The sequence below is a fragment of the Sarcophilus harrisii genome, chromosome 6 (genome assembly GCF_902635505.1).
Source record: "Sarcophilus harrisii chromosome 6, mSarHar1.11, whole genome shotgun sequence".
Taxonomy (NCBI): Eukaryota; Metazoa; Chordata; class Mammalia; order Dasyuromorphia; family Dasyuridae; genus Sarcophilus; species Sarcophilus harrisii.
In genome coordinates, this window is record NC_045431.1 from 35,313,057 (window position 1) to 35,329,736 (window position 16,680).

Sequence of the window (16,680 nt, forward strand, 5' to 3'; positions counted from 1 at the left end):
TGACTTGAACAAGACCCTAAGACTAAGTCCAGATTGTGGTGGAAAAGACCAAAAATTGCCCATTCTATATCACAGACATAGACTGCTGCGATAGTTGACATTAATTACTTGAAATCCACTTAGGCTATTAGAAATTACTAAATGTATGTACCAAGAGAATAACCTATAAAATGATCAGTCCCCGCCATCCACAAAACCTCAACCACAGCCAAATCTTTCTGGAGAATTAAACAAATCTTTCAGGGGAGAAAACCCACCTCATGCCAACAGCTCAGCATCACTTCATAAACATATCTCGAAGCCAGCTTTGGCCGGTAAAGCCTGTGGCCACGGCTAACCATCGTCACCACCTCAAAGTTGGCGTTTTTCTCAAAAGGCATTCGCCCCTCGGTGAATATTTCCCACATTAACACACCTGGAAATGGACACAAATCACCAAGTTAACTCCAAGCATTTCTTCCACAAAATGATCTCGAGGAAACCTTGGGAAAAGCGCTTACCAAAGGACCAGACGTCTGACTTGCTGCTAAATCGACAATAATTAAAAACTTCGGGGGGACACCATTTCACTGGAAACTTAGCACCTGAAGAACTGGTATACTGGTCATCCAGGACGTATCTAAAATGAACATAACAAGAACTCACCGTCCATACTCAGCTCTGAGCAAGACAAGTACTCTCGGGATTTGATTTGAGGGATAACTTGAATACACAACATTATGGCAATATGTATGCTAATGCTTGGTTCTGCTACTAATAGCAGACTTTTATATACATATATATATATATATATATATATATATATATATATAATATAATATGTGTATTATATTATATATATTTGGAGTGGTTTGGGAGAGAAGTAATTGAATCCTTCCCTTTACTCTGCCATCTGAGTTCTGCTTCCAATTAATGAACATTTATTTAGCATCTATTATGTGCCATGCATTTTTTTCTTTTCTTTTCTTTTTGATTAAAACTGTTTATTTTTAAATGTATGCATAGATGGGGACAGCTAAGTGGTTCAGTGGATAGAGCACCAGTCCTGAAATTGGGAGGACCCGAGTTCAAATTTGACCTCAGACACTTAACACTTCCTAGCTGTATGACCCTAGGCAAGTCAATTAACCCCAATGGCTTCAGAAATAAAAATATGCATAATTTTCTATTTTGGGGGAAAGTTTCTTATTTTCAAAATAAATGCATGGATAATTTTTCAACATTGACCCTTGCATAGCTTTGTGTTCCAAATTTTCCCTCCTTCCCCCCACTCCCTCCCCTAAATGTAATAACCGATTTTTGGCAGGTACACTATATCAAGGTCCTCTGTAAAATGAAAGGATTATAATAGAGGCTCTCTCAAGTTACTTCCAGATCTAAGATCCTATTATTTTAATGCTAGGAGAAGATAAGAATATACTTCCAGAAGGTGTATTCAAGTCAGGCTCTAAGCAGATTTCTATGAAAATAATATTATAATGAGATCTCAGGAGAGAAAAGGGCTGCAAAGCATTTTATGAGATGCACTGCCACCTAATGGTTCATAATTAAAGAACATTTATAACCAAGCACAATAATTAATCTCCCGTGGTAGCTGGAAGGCACTTGACATGGGAAGATTTTGCTTATGCTTACTGATTCTCCCAAATAACCAATAGGATCCTTTTATTTTTCCCTGATGCGCTCTCCATCACACTGCTTACACTAACTGTTCCACGTCTTCCTTCGTCAAGCTGCTTCTCTCCCAGAGCACCTCACCCCACACTTGAATGAGAAGATAGACGTCATCTATCATGAGTTCCCTTTTCTTTCCCACTTCAAATCCCCCCAAATCCTGTACATCACCCCCTAATTCTCTCCCCTACTCTTTGATGAAGAGGAGGCTCTTCATCTCAGACAAGACCAACTCCTCTACAAGAACTCCTCTATGAAGCTGCCAGTCTATCCATTCTTCTCCCCCATCTTGCCTTATTAAGTAGCTCTTTGCCTACAAACATATGCACCTTTCCCTCATTCCTTTGTTTTTTTTTTTTGCTGAGGATTTAATTGGAGTTGAGTGACCTGCCCAGAGTCACACAGCTAGGACATGCTAAGTGTCTGAAACCAGATTGGGTTGGTGCTCTATGTACTACGCCACCCCTCATTCTTTAATAGTTTTCACTTGATCTTTCTATCTGCTCAAGCTACAAGACTCATTCTGTGTCCGTTTCTCTCACTGTATATGATGACCTTCTCTGATCCTGATAATGATATTAAAAGGTGGTGGAAATCATTGTTTCCATCTTACAGATGAGGAAATTGAGGTTAAGTAGCTTTCCCAAAGACTTACAGTTAATAATGCAGCAGAATAAGGACAGAAACAGGTCATCTGATATCAAGTGAAATGAATAATCATCATCTTAATAATAACAGTATTTATACAGTGCTTGTGTTGCAAAATGTTTTACATTTTAACACATTTGATTCATACTCCAGTGTATTTTCCATCAAATAGCACAGTTAAATGTGCTTTATATTTCCAAGTAAAAAGATGTGCACATACCAAATTTTTTTTAACCAAGGCAATTGGGGTTATGTGACTTGCCCAGGGTCACACATTTAATCATAATGAATTTTTTTCAGAGAAAATATACAAAAAAACATTCATGCAAACTCACTCCTACCTTGCCATTCCAAAGTCAGACACCTTCACAACTCCTGACTCATTCACCAAACAATTCCTGGCAGCCTGCAAAACAAAAATGTGATGCTATATTAGTTAAAAAAGAAAGAAAGAAAGAAACTCTACCATGAAAAGTTATGATAATTTCCACTCATGGTGGAACCAAAATTTGCCAAAAGGGAAAAGGCATGATAGACTTTTGGCAAAATGACTGGTCACAGAACTACATCTGATGAGGAACATTTACTTGGTAAATCACAAATGCAGAATTTGATTTTCTTTCTTCATCATCTTCCTCAGGTTTCAATATCCAACTTAGTGCTAGGTTAGCAAATCTCTTTCCTTCCACAGTCATTCCTTTTATACCGTTAGATCTTTCTCTTGCTATTATATTTTGAAATTAAGGTCATTGAGCCCGATTCTCAGAAGGGTTGGATCTGCGGGACTCTGTAGATTGATGTCTAATAGCCAAACTATCGACCGGTGATTCACTCCTTTGCTCGTTGTGCATCGTTGTGACTAAGTACAACAAACATGGCAAAAGCAAACACTCCAGCCCCAAGTCAGTCAAATCCAAAGCACTAAGTAAAAGCAATCTGCATTTAATCATCATCATGCTTTCAGGGGAAGTTTAAATGAGAAATCAATCTGGCTTCTAATTTATATTTGTCTATCACTCACGAGCATTATATAGCTAAGGCAGTAGTCATCAAAGAATGTGCTGAGAGGGAGCGTGTGTGTGGTAGACTACCAGACTTGGGGATCACCCATGAATTTGAATCCCATCTCAGGCACTTACTAGCTATGTCACCTTGTGCCAGGACTTCATTTTTCTGGGCAACAATTTCCTGATTTGTAAAACTGGGGATGGGGCAGCTAGGTGGTGCAGTAGATTGAGCACCAGCCTTGAAATCAGGAAGACCTGAGTTCAAATCTGGCCTCAGACACTTAACACTTCCTTGCTGTGTGATCCTGGGCAAGTCACTTAACCCCAATTGCCTCAGACAAAAAAAAATTATTAATTTCATAGTCAGTCTTTCCATCAAAAAATCATCATAATACCATGGAATCTTCTGGGTAACTCTGAATGAACTAAGAAGCATTTATTTTTCTATTGAGCTAAAGTTTCTTCCACCCATGAGATGATTCTCTTCCAGCACACATCAAAATGAGAATCTGAGCAAGAACACCAAATTATTGATGCTGATAATTTAAGGAAAAAAGCGTTTTATCAAGGGAAATACCATAGAGTTTTATGTTGTTCATGTTTTGTTTTGTTTAGTTTGGTTTTGAAGTCTTGACCAAACCCTAAATTATTTTGTTGCCTGAGAGAAAAGCCAAGGGAAAAATCCCATAAGGTCTTTAAAAACAGAATGATAATAAGATTCCTACATCAATTTCTCACTTTAAATTTAAAAACATGATTTTATTAATATATTATGTTTTTACATCATCTACATATCTCCCTGTATTTCTCCCTCCACATAATCAAAGATAAAGACAAAAAAAATTTGAAAAACTAACCTACATATCAAAATCTTATGTTTTATGCATTAACTCACACCCAAAGTCTTCCATTCCTATGAAATTGTCATTAGAGTTCCTTCTGAGAACAAGTTTCATCACTTTAAATTGAAGCACTCAATTTTTAAAAATTTCTCATTTTCCCTTTTTATATAAAATTCATTTTTAATTTTGGAATAAAGCAAGCATTTCCATAATAAAGTACAAAAAAAGATTTTACAGGAAATTGCAAATCTACTACTATTTCTTTCAGAGATGCAACAAAATTTTCATTTAAATTTCCTTTTTTGTTGTTTTGATTAATTTATTGTTCTTTCTACTGACACAGAATACTATTGTAGTCACTGTATATGTTTTCCTGGTTTTATCTCCTTAATTTTATATTAGGTTAATAAGTTTTCCCATGTTTGGCTTGCTCATTATTTCATACTTCTTAACAATATTCTAATACATGCATATATCATTTTATTTAGCCAATCCCCAAATGATGGCTACCTATTATTTCTAGCTCTTTGCTATCCAAAAAAGTACTATTACAAATATTTTTGTCTGCATTTCAAGAGTCATTGAAATTAGAATATATTGTTACAAAAACTGAGTGGAGTGGTTTTTTACATATAGGTTTATATTATATGTTTCCAGATCAAAATCACTCTGAAAAGTTTAGCCTGGTCAGAAATAATTCTTTGATTCCATCTCCCCTTCTTTACCTTTAAACTTAGCCTCTTTTTTATATATATATTATGCCTTCTTACCCCCAAAATTCTTAACCAAACAGATAACTCTGGGGGATTGGGAGGAGAGAAAGCAATACAGCTACACTAGGTAGGACAGGAGCTCTATAACATAGAAATATGACATTCTAATGCTGAATCTACATTCACCAAAAAAAAAAAAAAAAAAAAAAAAAAAAATCAGCCTTTTTTTAATTCCACAAAAATTTTTCACTTAAGAATATTTTATTTTTTCCAATTACATACAAAGATAGTTTTCAGCATTCCTTTTTGTAAGATTTTGAGTTCCAAATTTTTCTCTCTTCCTCCCATACCTTCCTTCTCCCTAAGATAGAAAACAATCTGAGAGAGGTTATACATGGACATACAAAAAAAATCAGAACATTTTCAGAAAAGCTTTGTGAATTCCAATTTGTTCCTAAGATTTGTCAAAGATCCAAAATCCAATTTCAGTGCTAATTGCATTTGATATGTCAGCATGTGACACTGCTCTCTCCCAGCATTTATTGATTAAGTGATAGAGTGAAATAAGAATTGTCATTTACCAATAAGGTTTAAGGCCACCGCTACAACATCACAGTCATGATGAATGCATCTCTTTTGATAAATTCCATTTATTCTGGGATGCTGTTCCATGACTGAGAGCAGCAGATATAATCACACAAAAAGAAACATGGAACACAAATGCTCATCAAACCAACATGAAATATTCCTGAAAGCAGAAATACAACTGCCTCCTAGCAGCCTCAGAAAGAAAATACTTGCCTTAATTCTCAGAATCTCAGAAACTCAGAGCTAGTGAGTCCAGCCAGTATCGAGCAAGAATCCTCTCTACAATGTACCTCACTTTGTATATGCCAAGGAATCAAGTAATCTTGGCCACTTTGAGTGAGGGAGAACTCTCTCTATCTTGTAAGACAGACCAAACTCCTTTTAGGTAGCTCTAATTCTTGCTCATTTCTTATGATAGTAAACCTAACATCCCTCTTAGAACTTGCACCCATTTTTCCCCAATTCTAACCTGCAGATCCAAGAAAAACAGGTCTAAACTCTCTTCACCAAGACAATCTTTCAAATATATATTGATAAATATCATTGCCTCAAGTTTTCTCTTCTTTAGAAATAGTGTACGGTCTCTGAGGATATGGACTCAGCCATATTTCTTTTCTTTTTGGATTTTTATTGCTACCTTTTTTTCTCATATCACATTCATTCCTAAATGCCCACCCTATCTGCCCTACTCATCAAGCCATTCCTAGAGACAAAATAATCATAAAGATAAAAAGCAATTCAAGAATACTAGCCAATGCATAAACTGAGGCTAAAATTTATTGTAAATTCGCTTTGTCAAATACCTTATCAGTGCCTATCAGAGTGCCCTGCACAGTAGGTATTCAATCAATGTAGAATTTTTTTTTCCTTTATCTCTATCAATGGTACCAAGAAGGAAAGTTCTTTCTGTTACTAAATTACTCCCTGTCTAGACAGCTTTGATTTGAAAGCATATACTTCTTTGTTTTTCATTAATTTATGAACTTAGTTCAAAAGATTAAACATGATAACAACCAGATGTGCTTCATTTCACTTGATTGTGGATCTAGAGGAAACTGATATTAATCTCCAAAATGGGACCAGGGATTGGCAAGACAGCTCAGGCATAAGCAGAAAGTTCTAGTTTGGAGATCACAGTATCTCTTTATATCTGAGAAGCAGGAACAAGATGATCTGAGGCCCTTAAAAAGGAATAAAGGAATAAGAGGAAGAATGTAAAGTAATGGCTAAGGAATAAGGAGAAAGGGAATGAGGAGAAGAGAAGAAAGGAAGAAAAGAGGGAGAGAGAGGGCATGGGTTCTTAATCTGGCATTCAAGGATCCCCAATGGATCCAGGAAGAAGTTTCAGGTAATCCATGAACTTGGATGGGGAAAAAAAATTACATCCTTTTGTCAATATGGTTGCTTTCTTTGTAATCCTGGGTATGTTTGCATTTAAAACACTAACCTGAGAAAGTGCCCATAAGCTTCAGCAAATTGTCATGACCCAAAAAAGTTTGAGATCTTTCAAGATAGAAAGATGGGAAGGGAGAAGAGTGAGCATGAAACAGTGGGGCAGTAGTATGTGTTTCAATGACTGCCTGAGAGGCACTGAGGAGCCCCTGGGCCATAGGCAATCCACAAATGCCTAAAAAAAAAGAGTGAAACCTCATCTGAGAATTTTTGTGAGAAAGAGAGTCCTCTTTGAATTTCAGAAAACTCAACAGGGAAAAAGACATCAAACAGAACTTCCTTAATTCTCTTCTAGCTCTGAGTCAGAATTCAGAGAAATTTGTTTCCAAAGACTTGGTAAATAAGACTTAAAAACAAAGATGGAAAATAGAAGAGAAGGAATGATTACATCAAGTTAGGCTATTAAGACATCACTGCCTTGAAAAGCTTAGGAACTCTGATGAATTCAATGACTAATCATAATTTCAAAAGATAAAGCACACTACTCGCTACTCACATTGATTTTTAGATATGGCCAGTGTGGAAATTTGTCTTGCTTGACTACGCCTAATTTGTTGCAAAGGCTTTTTTTTTTTTTTTTTTTTTTTTTTTTTTTTTTTTTTTGCTTTTTGCTTTTTGCTAAGGCAATTGGGGTTAAGTGACTTGCCCAAAGTCATACAGCTAGGAAGTGTTAAGTGTCTGAGGTCAGATTTGAAATCAGATGCTCCTGACTTCAGGGCTGATGCTCTCTCCACTGAGTCACCTAGCTGCGCCCTGTTGCAAAGGCTTTTGATTTGATTTGATTTTTTAGTTGGAAAGCAGTGGAAAGAAGAGGGAAATAAAAAAAAAAAAAAAAAAAGAGGTATATTCAACCATTTTAAAAATGCAAAAAGAAAAAATCCAGACCAGAAAGAATCATACAAAAGGGTACCTACACAAAAACAGATCATATATTAGGGCATTAAAAACCTCACAATCAAGTGCAGAAATATTAAATACATCCTTTTCAGATCATGATGCAATAAAAATTATATGTAATGAAAGGCCATGGACAGGCAGACTAAAAACCAATTGGAAATTAAAAATTCTAATCCTAAAGAACGAATGAATCTGAAAATAAAAAGCTATTATTGGGGGAAAAAAAAAAAGAATGGGTCAAACAACAAATCATAGAAACAATCGATAATTTTGTCTAAGAGAATGGCAATAATGAGACAATAGACCAAAATTTACAGGATGCAGCCAAAGCATCTTATGGGAAATTTTATATCTCTAAATGCTTACTTGAATAAAATAGAGAGAGAGAAGATCAATGAATTGGGTTTGCAACTTAAAAAGCTGGGGAAAAAATTAAAACTCTCAATTAAATATCAAATTAGAAATTCTGAAAATCAAAGGAGAGATTAATAAAATTGAAAGTAAGAATCACTAAAAAGACAAGTTAGGGATCTTTCAAAGTTAATGTTCAAATTAATTTTGTACTTGGAAAGAAAAAGCAATGCAATCTTCTTATTCTGTTCTACTAAATGTAAAGAGATGCCTACTTTATTGGTATATTTTGAATTCAGAATAAAAAAATTTTTCAAGTGTTTCAAAAAAACACACCACTGCAACTCTTTAGAATGAATTGTTCCCAAGCAATTAGGGAGAACTTGTAGAATTAGTAACCTTAGAGTTTCACCACTAATTCTGAATCCTAAATTGTAAGCTGCAAGGGTTTTGAGGATAAGCTGAGCAATAGATGCTGTGAGTGTTGGCTAAGGACCAGCCATCTAAGCTCGCAGATACTCTTCACCAAAAAGCTTGGCTGAAAAGCCAACAAAAGATTACCAGATCTCTGTGGATGAAGCTGTTCTTCTCCAGGTATTCCATTCCTTCACACACATCCTGACACATGCTCAGCAGAACATCTCTACTGAAATGACCATGTCTTTGTCGGAGAAAGTTCAGAAGACAACCACATTCCATGAACTCCGTGACGATGTAAATGGGTCTTTGCTGGGTGCACACACCATAAAGCTGAACTAATTTGGGGTGAGTTAGCTTCCTGGAAGGGCAGAAAAACAAAATTATTGCCCCAGCCAATGCACACACGCAGCATAGCCAAAAGAAAAGCCCAAGACTCACATCATCACTTTGGCTTCTTCAATGAAGTCTTCCTCACACATCGCACCTTCTCGGATAGCTTTGATTGCCACCTTGTACTGGGCCCGCCATTTGCCAAGCCTGACTACCCCAAAAAGTCCACTTCCCAATTCCCTCATAAAGGTCAGCTCTGAGGGGTTGATCTCCCATTTTTCTGTAAGAAAGATGGTATTAAAATTTAAGGACCATAGTATAACATTACCATTGGCAAAATGGAATCAGAGAATCATAGATTTCAAGCTAGAGGGAATTTTAGGAATTATGGGGTCCAATCCTGCCATTTTACAGATGAAGAAACAGACTGAGAGCTCAGGCAGGGTCATAGAGCAAGTTAGTGTTTTAGCCAAGATTTGAACTCAGATCTTCCTCATTCCAAGCTGAGCACCTGCCTTCTTGCTGAACTCTGAGAGAACACAAATACTTCCAGAAAGGACAAAACAGGTGCTAATTTTGTCAAACAGAATAAAACTGCATCTCCACTATATACAGTGAGCACCGGGCTGGGAGTCAGGAAGCTTTGAGGTAAAGTTTAGCCTCAGATGTTAGTTATCAAGGGCAAGTCACTTAATCCTGTTTGCCTCAGTTTCCTCATCTGTAAAATGAGCTGGAGAAGGAAATGGCAAACTGTTCCAGCATCTCTGCCAAGAAAACCCCATGGACAATGAGTCTAAGGGTCATATGGAGACAGTCACAACTAAACAACCAATGAATGTGTATGGGGCTGTTAGTTAGGTGCTAGGGACTCATGGACAAAAAATGAGAGTCCTCACCCTCAAGGAGCTTCTAATTCAGTTGATTAACTTAATCAGTAACTTTTTCCTCATACATCTATAAGTAAACAATATAACAATGAGAATGAATCACATTAATTTGTAGAGAGTCTAATATAATGCTAGCATTTAATATTCTCAAAGAAAAAATTTTTCTATTTTACTATAAAATATGAAACAAGCAAAGTTATATCTACAAATTGAATTCATTTTGGTAAGTAATTCATAGGTACAGCTAAGAAATGTTTTTAAAACTCCTGCTCTATATTTATTAAGATTTTAAATTTCAGGCTCAAATTTTGGGAATTTAGAATTTTTTACACCTTGAATTTGTCCTGTGATAACCTGTCCAAAAGAATCATTACAAGAAACATTACCATAGCTGAACCCTGCAGTTGTTGGTGCATTCTTCCCTTTAGCACTTACTGGGTACCGCAGCCTGGTGACAAGCCCTTAAGATGAGAAAAATATTAAAATAGAACATCTGTTACTAACCCTCTTTATTTTGCATTATCACTATAAATTCATCTATTCCATTCATTCACTTATTTACTTGCTGAGAGATAACCCAGAATAATGCTACATAAAGTCAAAAGTTCAGTTTGGGGGCAGCTAGATGGAGCAATCGATGGAGCACTCACATGGGACGAAGGAAGATCTGAGTTCAGCCTCAAACATTTGACATTTACTATCTATGTGACCCTGGGCAAGTTACTTAACCCCAATTGCTTCACCAAAATAAATAAATAAAAGTTCAGGTTCGAGCCAGGACTTGTTGGCTAATCAAGTCACAACTTCTCTGCATTTACCTACTTTGTGTTTAAATGAGATCAATATTCTGGGGCTAGGTAGAATACATCTTATACATCCTATTTTATAGCAATTTCATCCCCAAACTCAAGGAGCTTATAATATAATCTCACATTGTTATTCACTTTAAGTGAATAAAATCACTAATTAAACTGTTTGGTTGGTCAGTTGTTTTGGGGGGAGAGGGCTCTAAATCCTACAGGCAGGCTGCTTGCTAATACTGTCTTAAAAGAGAACACATTTGCTGTTAATAATGGTTGAGATATAACAACCTTTTCAGATAGATTTTTCACTTGAGAAAATGAGAATTAGACATACTGGTTAAGAAATATTGCTAGTATACATTACATTTCCTGATATATTTTTCGCTAAAAGGCACAATTGCTTTGTTTCTGTTACTTAGAATGGAAGTAATTTAAATATATGTCAGATATTTTAACCTCCCTCCTGCAACAAAATGAGTAATTTTGTTTGGGATGGATAAACCTAATGAAATTGATATGAAGGTTAAACAGAAAAGAAAAAAAAAACACTCCCACAAAAAAATATCCCCTCCAAAAAAAAAAGCAAAAATAAAGGATCAAGATGAGAAGTTACATTTCAGATATTTCTGTATGTTATTATGCTAGCTGCAAATCACAAATAGCAACAAAATAGCTTCAGATAGGGGTGAGGTAGAAGGATATTTCATCTCAATGGTTTATTCAAATAAAAAAGATGCAATCCATACAACTCCTCATAGGAAATCCTAATAAGAAATGTTAAAATTTTCAAATATTAAGGGCAAATAAAGTGTTGAATTTAAAGTTCAATTCAACATCTATTAAGTGATCACTGTGTACCAAGTATTTTGCTTGCCATGGGAGGAGATACCCAAGTTCAGGTCAACCCTTATATATCTTCACAGTTCAGCCTGCCATGGAAAGAAACACTGGTACCTAAGCCTTCAGACACCTGTAGCTTGTACCCTTCAAATCAACTGATGTGACTGATCTGACAGACGCTGGAACTAGTCCAGATTCTAAGATCAGGGGCCCCTAAGTACTTAGCAAGCACAAAGAGATAGAAACCCCATCATTCAGCCAAATACAATTATTCCTTCCACATCAATGGGGTTAGGGGCAAGATGCCCTCACAATCTGGAAAATCCACATAAAAATTTTTGGACCTCTCTTTGTACCAGAGAAGCCTGGATTTTTTTTTTTTTTTTTTTTTTTTTTTGCTTTTATGAGTTGTTTACAGTATTTTATTGTAAAATTTGAGTTAAGTATTTGGTCATAAGCTCTATGTTGTCTGTGGCTTCCACAAAACTCCCCACAAATTCCTATTTAATTTCTTATGGCAACCCATGATATATGGAAACCACGACAGGGAAAGTTGTGATGTGGAAGGGAGAATTATCCTACTGGTATCCTAGGCCAGGGCTTCTTAAACACTGCGTGGCTTTCAAAATCTTTCACAATTTGCCTCTTGCCTTCCCAGGTATATGGTATATTAAAATGTCACATAAAGATAACATGTCTAAAACAGAAATCATTATCTTTCCTCCAAAATTCTCCCTCCTTATTTCTGTCAAAATTACTGTGATTCTTCTAGTCTTATTGATTTCTAACCTTAGTGTTGTCCTCAATTCCACATTTGCCCTTATCCCTAATTAGCAGGCAAATCTTTCCAATCCTTCTTCTACAACAAGGCTTCTTTAAACTTTTCCCATTCACAACTCCTTTTCATCTAAAGAAATTTTCACACCTTGGATTGTGTAAATATCTATGTATATTTAATATATATCTCTATATAAATAAATATCTATATCTATATATAGATATATATAAAATAGGTACACAAATGAAATATTTGCTGATAAATCATAATTTTTGACCCCCACATTTAACTATGAGACCCCATCTGGGTTCATAACCCACAGTTTAAAAGCTGGTCCAGGATGCCCAATAATTTGTTATATCATATGTATATGCTTGTGAATCTGCATATTATAATTTATGCATTAGAAATGTCTTTAGTATTCTTATGGATTGAAGATTCTCATCTAATTAATGCAATTTTATTTCCTTAGAATTTAAATTTATTTAGATATTAAAATAACCTTCAATTATAATGGAATAAGAATTCTCCATCTGTGAGAAAAAACATATTAAACTCTTATTATGTACCAGCACTGCTCTGAACCCTGGAAAAATAGTTAAATAGCTAAATCCCTGCTCTTAAAGAGTTCACAGTCTAACAGAATAAGATAACACGTGAAAAAATTTATGATGACAAACAGATGGAAAGGCCCCAAAGTCCTTAGGATACAATGACAAAGCAGATGGAATGCATCTTCTTTGATATCATTTCTAGTGATCAAAGCATATCCTTTTCTGACAGTGACAAGGTCTTTGGTGAATAGTGGATATGATCAAAATAACCAAGTTCAGCAGATTTAAATTACCTTTTGGCACTGGAAGAGGGAAGACTACCATTAATTTTTATTTCTGGTCCCATTTTCAGTGCATCACTTTTCCATATTTCTTTCCTTCTATCCAAATTAACCTTTTCCATAGTGGGAGTGAAATAGGTCTTGATTTGAACAAGGTTAATTAATACTTGCCTTTGTACTATCCATAAAGAAAGGACTTCCTCAACCAATAAATAGTTCCAGCTAAATTTTTTCCATTCTTATGGGGACCTAAGTCAAGAAATATTGACTGATTACCCCTTAGCAAAGAATTTTAGCATCCAAACTGAATGTATATAAATGCTCTTGTTAATAATAGCCAATTTATATATCTTTTAAAGAAGACTGAACTAAAGAATTATAAAGGAAAATCTGAGAGATCCTACTAATTAAATAATGAATAACATAACATAGGAAGTTAAATTAAAGAAAGAAGATATTAGAATAATTCACTGTCCTAATACATCAGGTCAGTTTTTATAAAGGTTCAATAGTATTTCCTAGTTTCAAATATGTAGATGCACATATATCCTATGCAAAATGACAGCTATTCTATATAAAAGTTATTTTCAAAGTTCAAAATAATTTAAATAAATTATAATCCTACTTTACATTAAATTATAAAATTGTATTTTCTGAAAGATTGACCATAAAACTTGATCATGATATCGATTATATTAAATAGAACACTTTTTTTTTAAAGTCAGATAACTTTACCTGCTGCATTGTGTTTATGGTATTCAATAATTTCAGGGATTGAATTAAATGCATGTTTTTCGGCAAGATAATACTTCTTTGGAGATGTTGTTGTTTCCTTTATATGATAGTGTCTAAATCCTGATGAACCTTCCCTAAAATAAGATTTTTTAAAAAGAATTAATCTTCACCAGTATTGACTTACAAATTTTATAACATTCTTGAAATAGCTCATAAAAAAGTTTAATATACTTCTCAGAGAAGACTTGGTTCTTGGACTTGGACAAGGATTTGGAATAATTACAAATAAACTATTATCTTGCTATAATTTGAATAACTACTGAGAGTCCTTCAAAATATCCTTTAGATCCTGGTCTGTGTCCTAAAAGGTCCAAATTGCATTAAATCCACATAGAATACCAAATCACCTTTCATTTGACTGCCAGACATCCAAAAAATATATGTAAATGGAGAGTACAAATAGTAATCACTAGGACTTAAGATGGGCTACTTATGAGTAGGTCATGCCAAATTAACCTCATTTTTGGGGGGTATTTTTTTAAATATTACTGGATATTTTATATCTGGAATTCAATGAGGCACTTTACAAAATCTCTCATAATATTCTTGTGGAAAATATGAAGGAAAATCAGTATTAAATGAATCTGAAACTAGCGGAATATTCAAACCAGAAAAGTAATGATTAAGGGATCAATGTCAATCTGGAAGAGGTTCTCCAGTGAAGTATCCAAGGACTCCCTGTTCAACATTTTTTAAAAATCAATTCTATGGATTAAAGTACAGATAACATGTTTATCCAATTTGTAAATGGTTAGGGTTAGGATATCTCGTGCAGAGAAAGAGAGAATTGGGATCCAAAAATATTTTGAAAGGTTATAAAGTCTAAGAGAATTTTATCAAACAAATTTTCATTGTGATAAATGTAAACTCCTACATTTGGGTTTAAAGAATCAAAGGATTTAGAGACACAACTAGAAAAAAATTCACACGAAAAAGAACTGAGTTGATTAAAAAAAATCAACTTAAGTTGTAGGAAACAACTTAATAGAAGTAATGACACGATGGTTATTAAAACTACTTAAAAAAAAAAAGCCTTCATGGAGACATGATAGCTATCTTCAACGATGTGAAGAAGTCTCATGTGAAAGAAAAATTCAAAATAATAATTAATAAAAAGAAAAATTTATAGATACAGATATCAAATCAATGAGAAATATTTTTGTAACCATTAAAAGAAAGAATTAATTGCCTCAGGGTAGTTTTTTAATTACTGAATTAACTAATAATTCCTGAAATTATAACCACATCATTCAATGTCTTTCAGGACAATCTGGATGCCTAGTTGTCAAGGATACTTTAAAGGGAATACAATTGATGGCTTCTTAAACTTTTTCTACTTGGGACTTCTTTTTGCCCAAGACATTTTTATCTAACCTCGGGTATATAGATATACAAATCAAACACTTACTGATAACAAATCATAATTTCACAACCTCCACTTTCAGGTATGTGAGCCCATATCGGGTTGCAACCCACAGTTTAAGAAGGTTTGCACTAGATGAACTCTGAGATCCTTTCTAACTCTGAGAATCTGTAGTCCTTTGTGACTCAAAAAGGAGTACAAATTTTAAACACTTCAATGTAAGAGCTGCAGGAGAAATTTTCATCATGAATTTCAGTCTTAAGTCCAATAAGACAAGAGATTACTTGTTTTTCTTAACATGTTAAACTAAGTTGCTGTCCAGAAGGGGGCCTTCTCCATAAAACGTATCATGCACAACATTACAATGATAGATAATCAGAAATAAGGGAGATCAAGCAATATGCTAAAATATGAAAATTAATACTTGTCCACTTTTCAGACTATCAAATGTAAATAAATTACATGGCTATGAAAAATCCATTTAAAATTGTATTCTAAACTTATTAGCCATCAACAAAATATTTCAAAAAACAAATAAAACTTATAAATTATAAAATAATGAAATTTCTGATATATACATACATATTTTGAATGTGGGTTAATTTTTTAAAAATCAAGAAAAAAATCCCATTTATTTCCTTGTCCTCTAAACATTCTTTATCTTCTGTGTATTTTTCTGGTTTTAAAATAGCAACAACAAGGGCAGTTAGATGGTGCAGTGGATAGAGCACCGGCCCTGAATTCAGGAGAATCTGAGTTCAAAGCCAACCTCAGACACTGTGTGACCATAGGCAAGTCACTTTAACCCCAATTGCTTCAAAACAAAGAAACAAAAAATAAAATAAAATAACAACAACAATATTTTAAAGGGTTAGATTCCATAGCTTCCATTAACTGACTCTTGCAACTAGACTGTCCAGAAGCTATAGGAACAAATTATTGAAATTATGATTTCAGATAAAAAAACTGGATTCAGAGGCAAAATCTAAATGATTTTTTAATATTTATTAAAAAGATATGTTTGAATCTTATTAATCTAGGAGTCCACAAAAGAAATTAAAACAAACTCTGACTTACCCTCCAAATTTGGTATAAAGGGAGACTGTGTACATGCCTGGTTGACTGGAGTCCCTCACTATAAAACCACCTTCTTTATCCTAAAATTGAAACACAAAGGATGTTTTGTGTGAAACTGATAAAATATCTTTGCAATTAATACTCACTTTTTTTCCCAGTCCCTATAATCTACATTGGTCTTCCCTATATTTAAAGCTACTTCCTCCCAGGACTATTTCATTCCTTCCTACCTCCTCTTCCTATTGTTCTCCCTATCAAACCTGTGAGAGGTCACAAAAGCATTTATAGAAAATGTCCTAGTCATTTCCCACAAATGGAAATCCCCATGAAATCAAACCTGTTCTTATTTTCTTTAGGTACTGACTACTTATGCAAATGCT

At 34.5% G+C, this 16,680-nt stretch overlaps 1 protein-coding gene across 1 annotated transcript in view; it reads right to left on the bottom strand.

The window, feature by feature from the left end:
- Positions 1 to 16,680, bottom strand: part of TEC (tec protein tyrosine kinase) — a 104,457-nt gene that overhangs the window by 2,651 nt on the left and 85,126 nt on the right. The window contains exons 11-18 of the mRNA XM_031943411.1: positions 16,301 to 16,380; positions 13,801 to 13,934; positions 10,196 to 10,270; positions 9,031 to 9,202; positions 8,734 to 8,950; positions 2,664 to 2,728; positions 501 to 619; positions 258 to 415 (exon numbers count right to left, since the gene is read on the bottom strand). Of these exons, the coding sequence (XP_031799271.1) occupies positions 258 to 415; positions 501 to 619; positions 2,664 to 2,728; positions 8,734 to 8,950; positions 9,031 to 9,202; positions 10,196 to 10,270; positions 13,801 to 13,934; positions 16,301 to 16,380 (1,020 nt within the window). The remainder of the gene's footprint in view (positions 1 to 257; positions 416 to 500; positions 620 to 2,663; positions 2,729 to 8,733; positions 8,951 to 9,030; positions 9,203 to 10,195; positions 10,271 to 13,800; positions 13,935 to 16,300; positions 16,381 to 16,680) is intronic.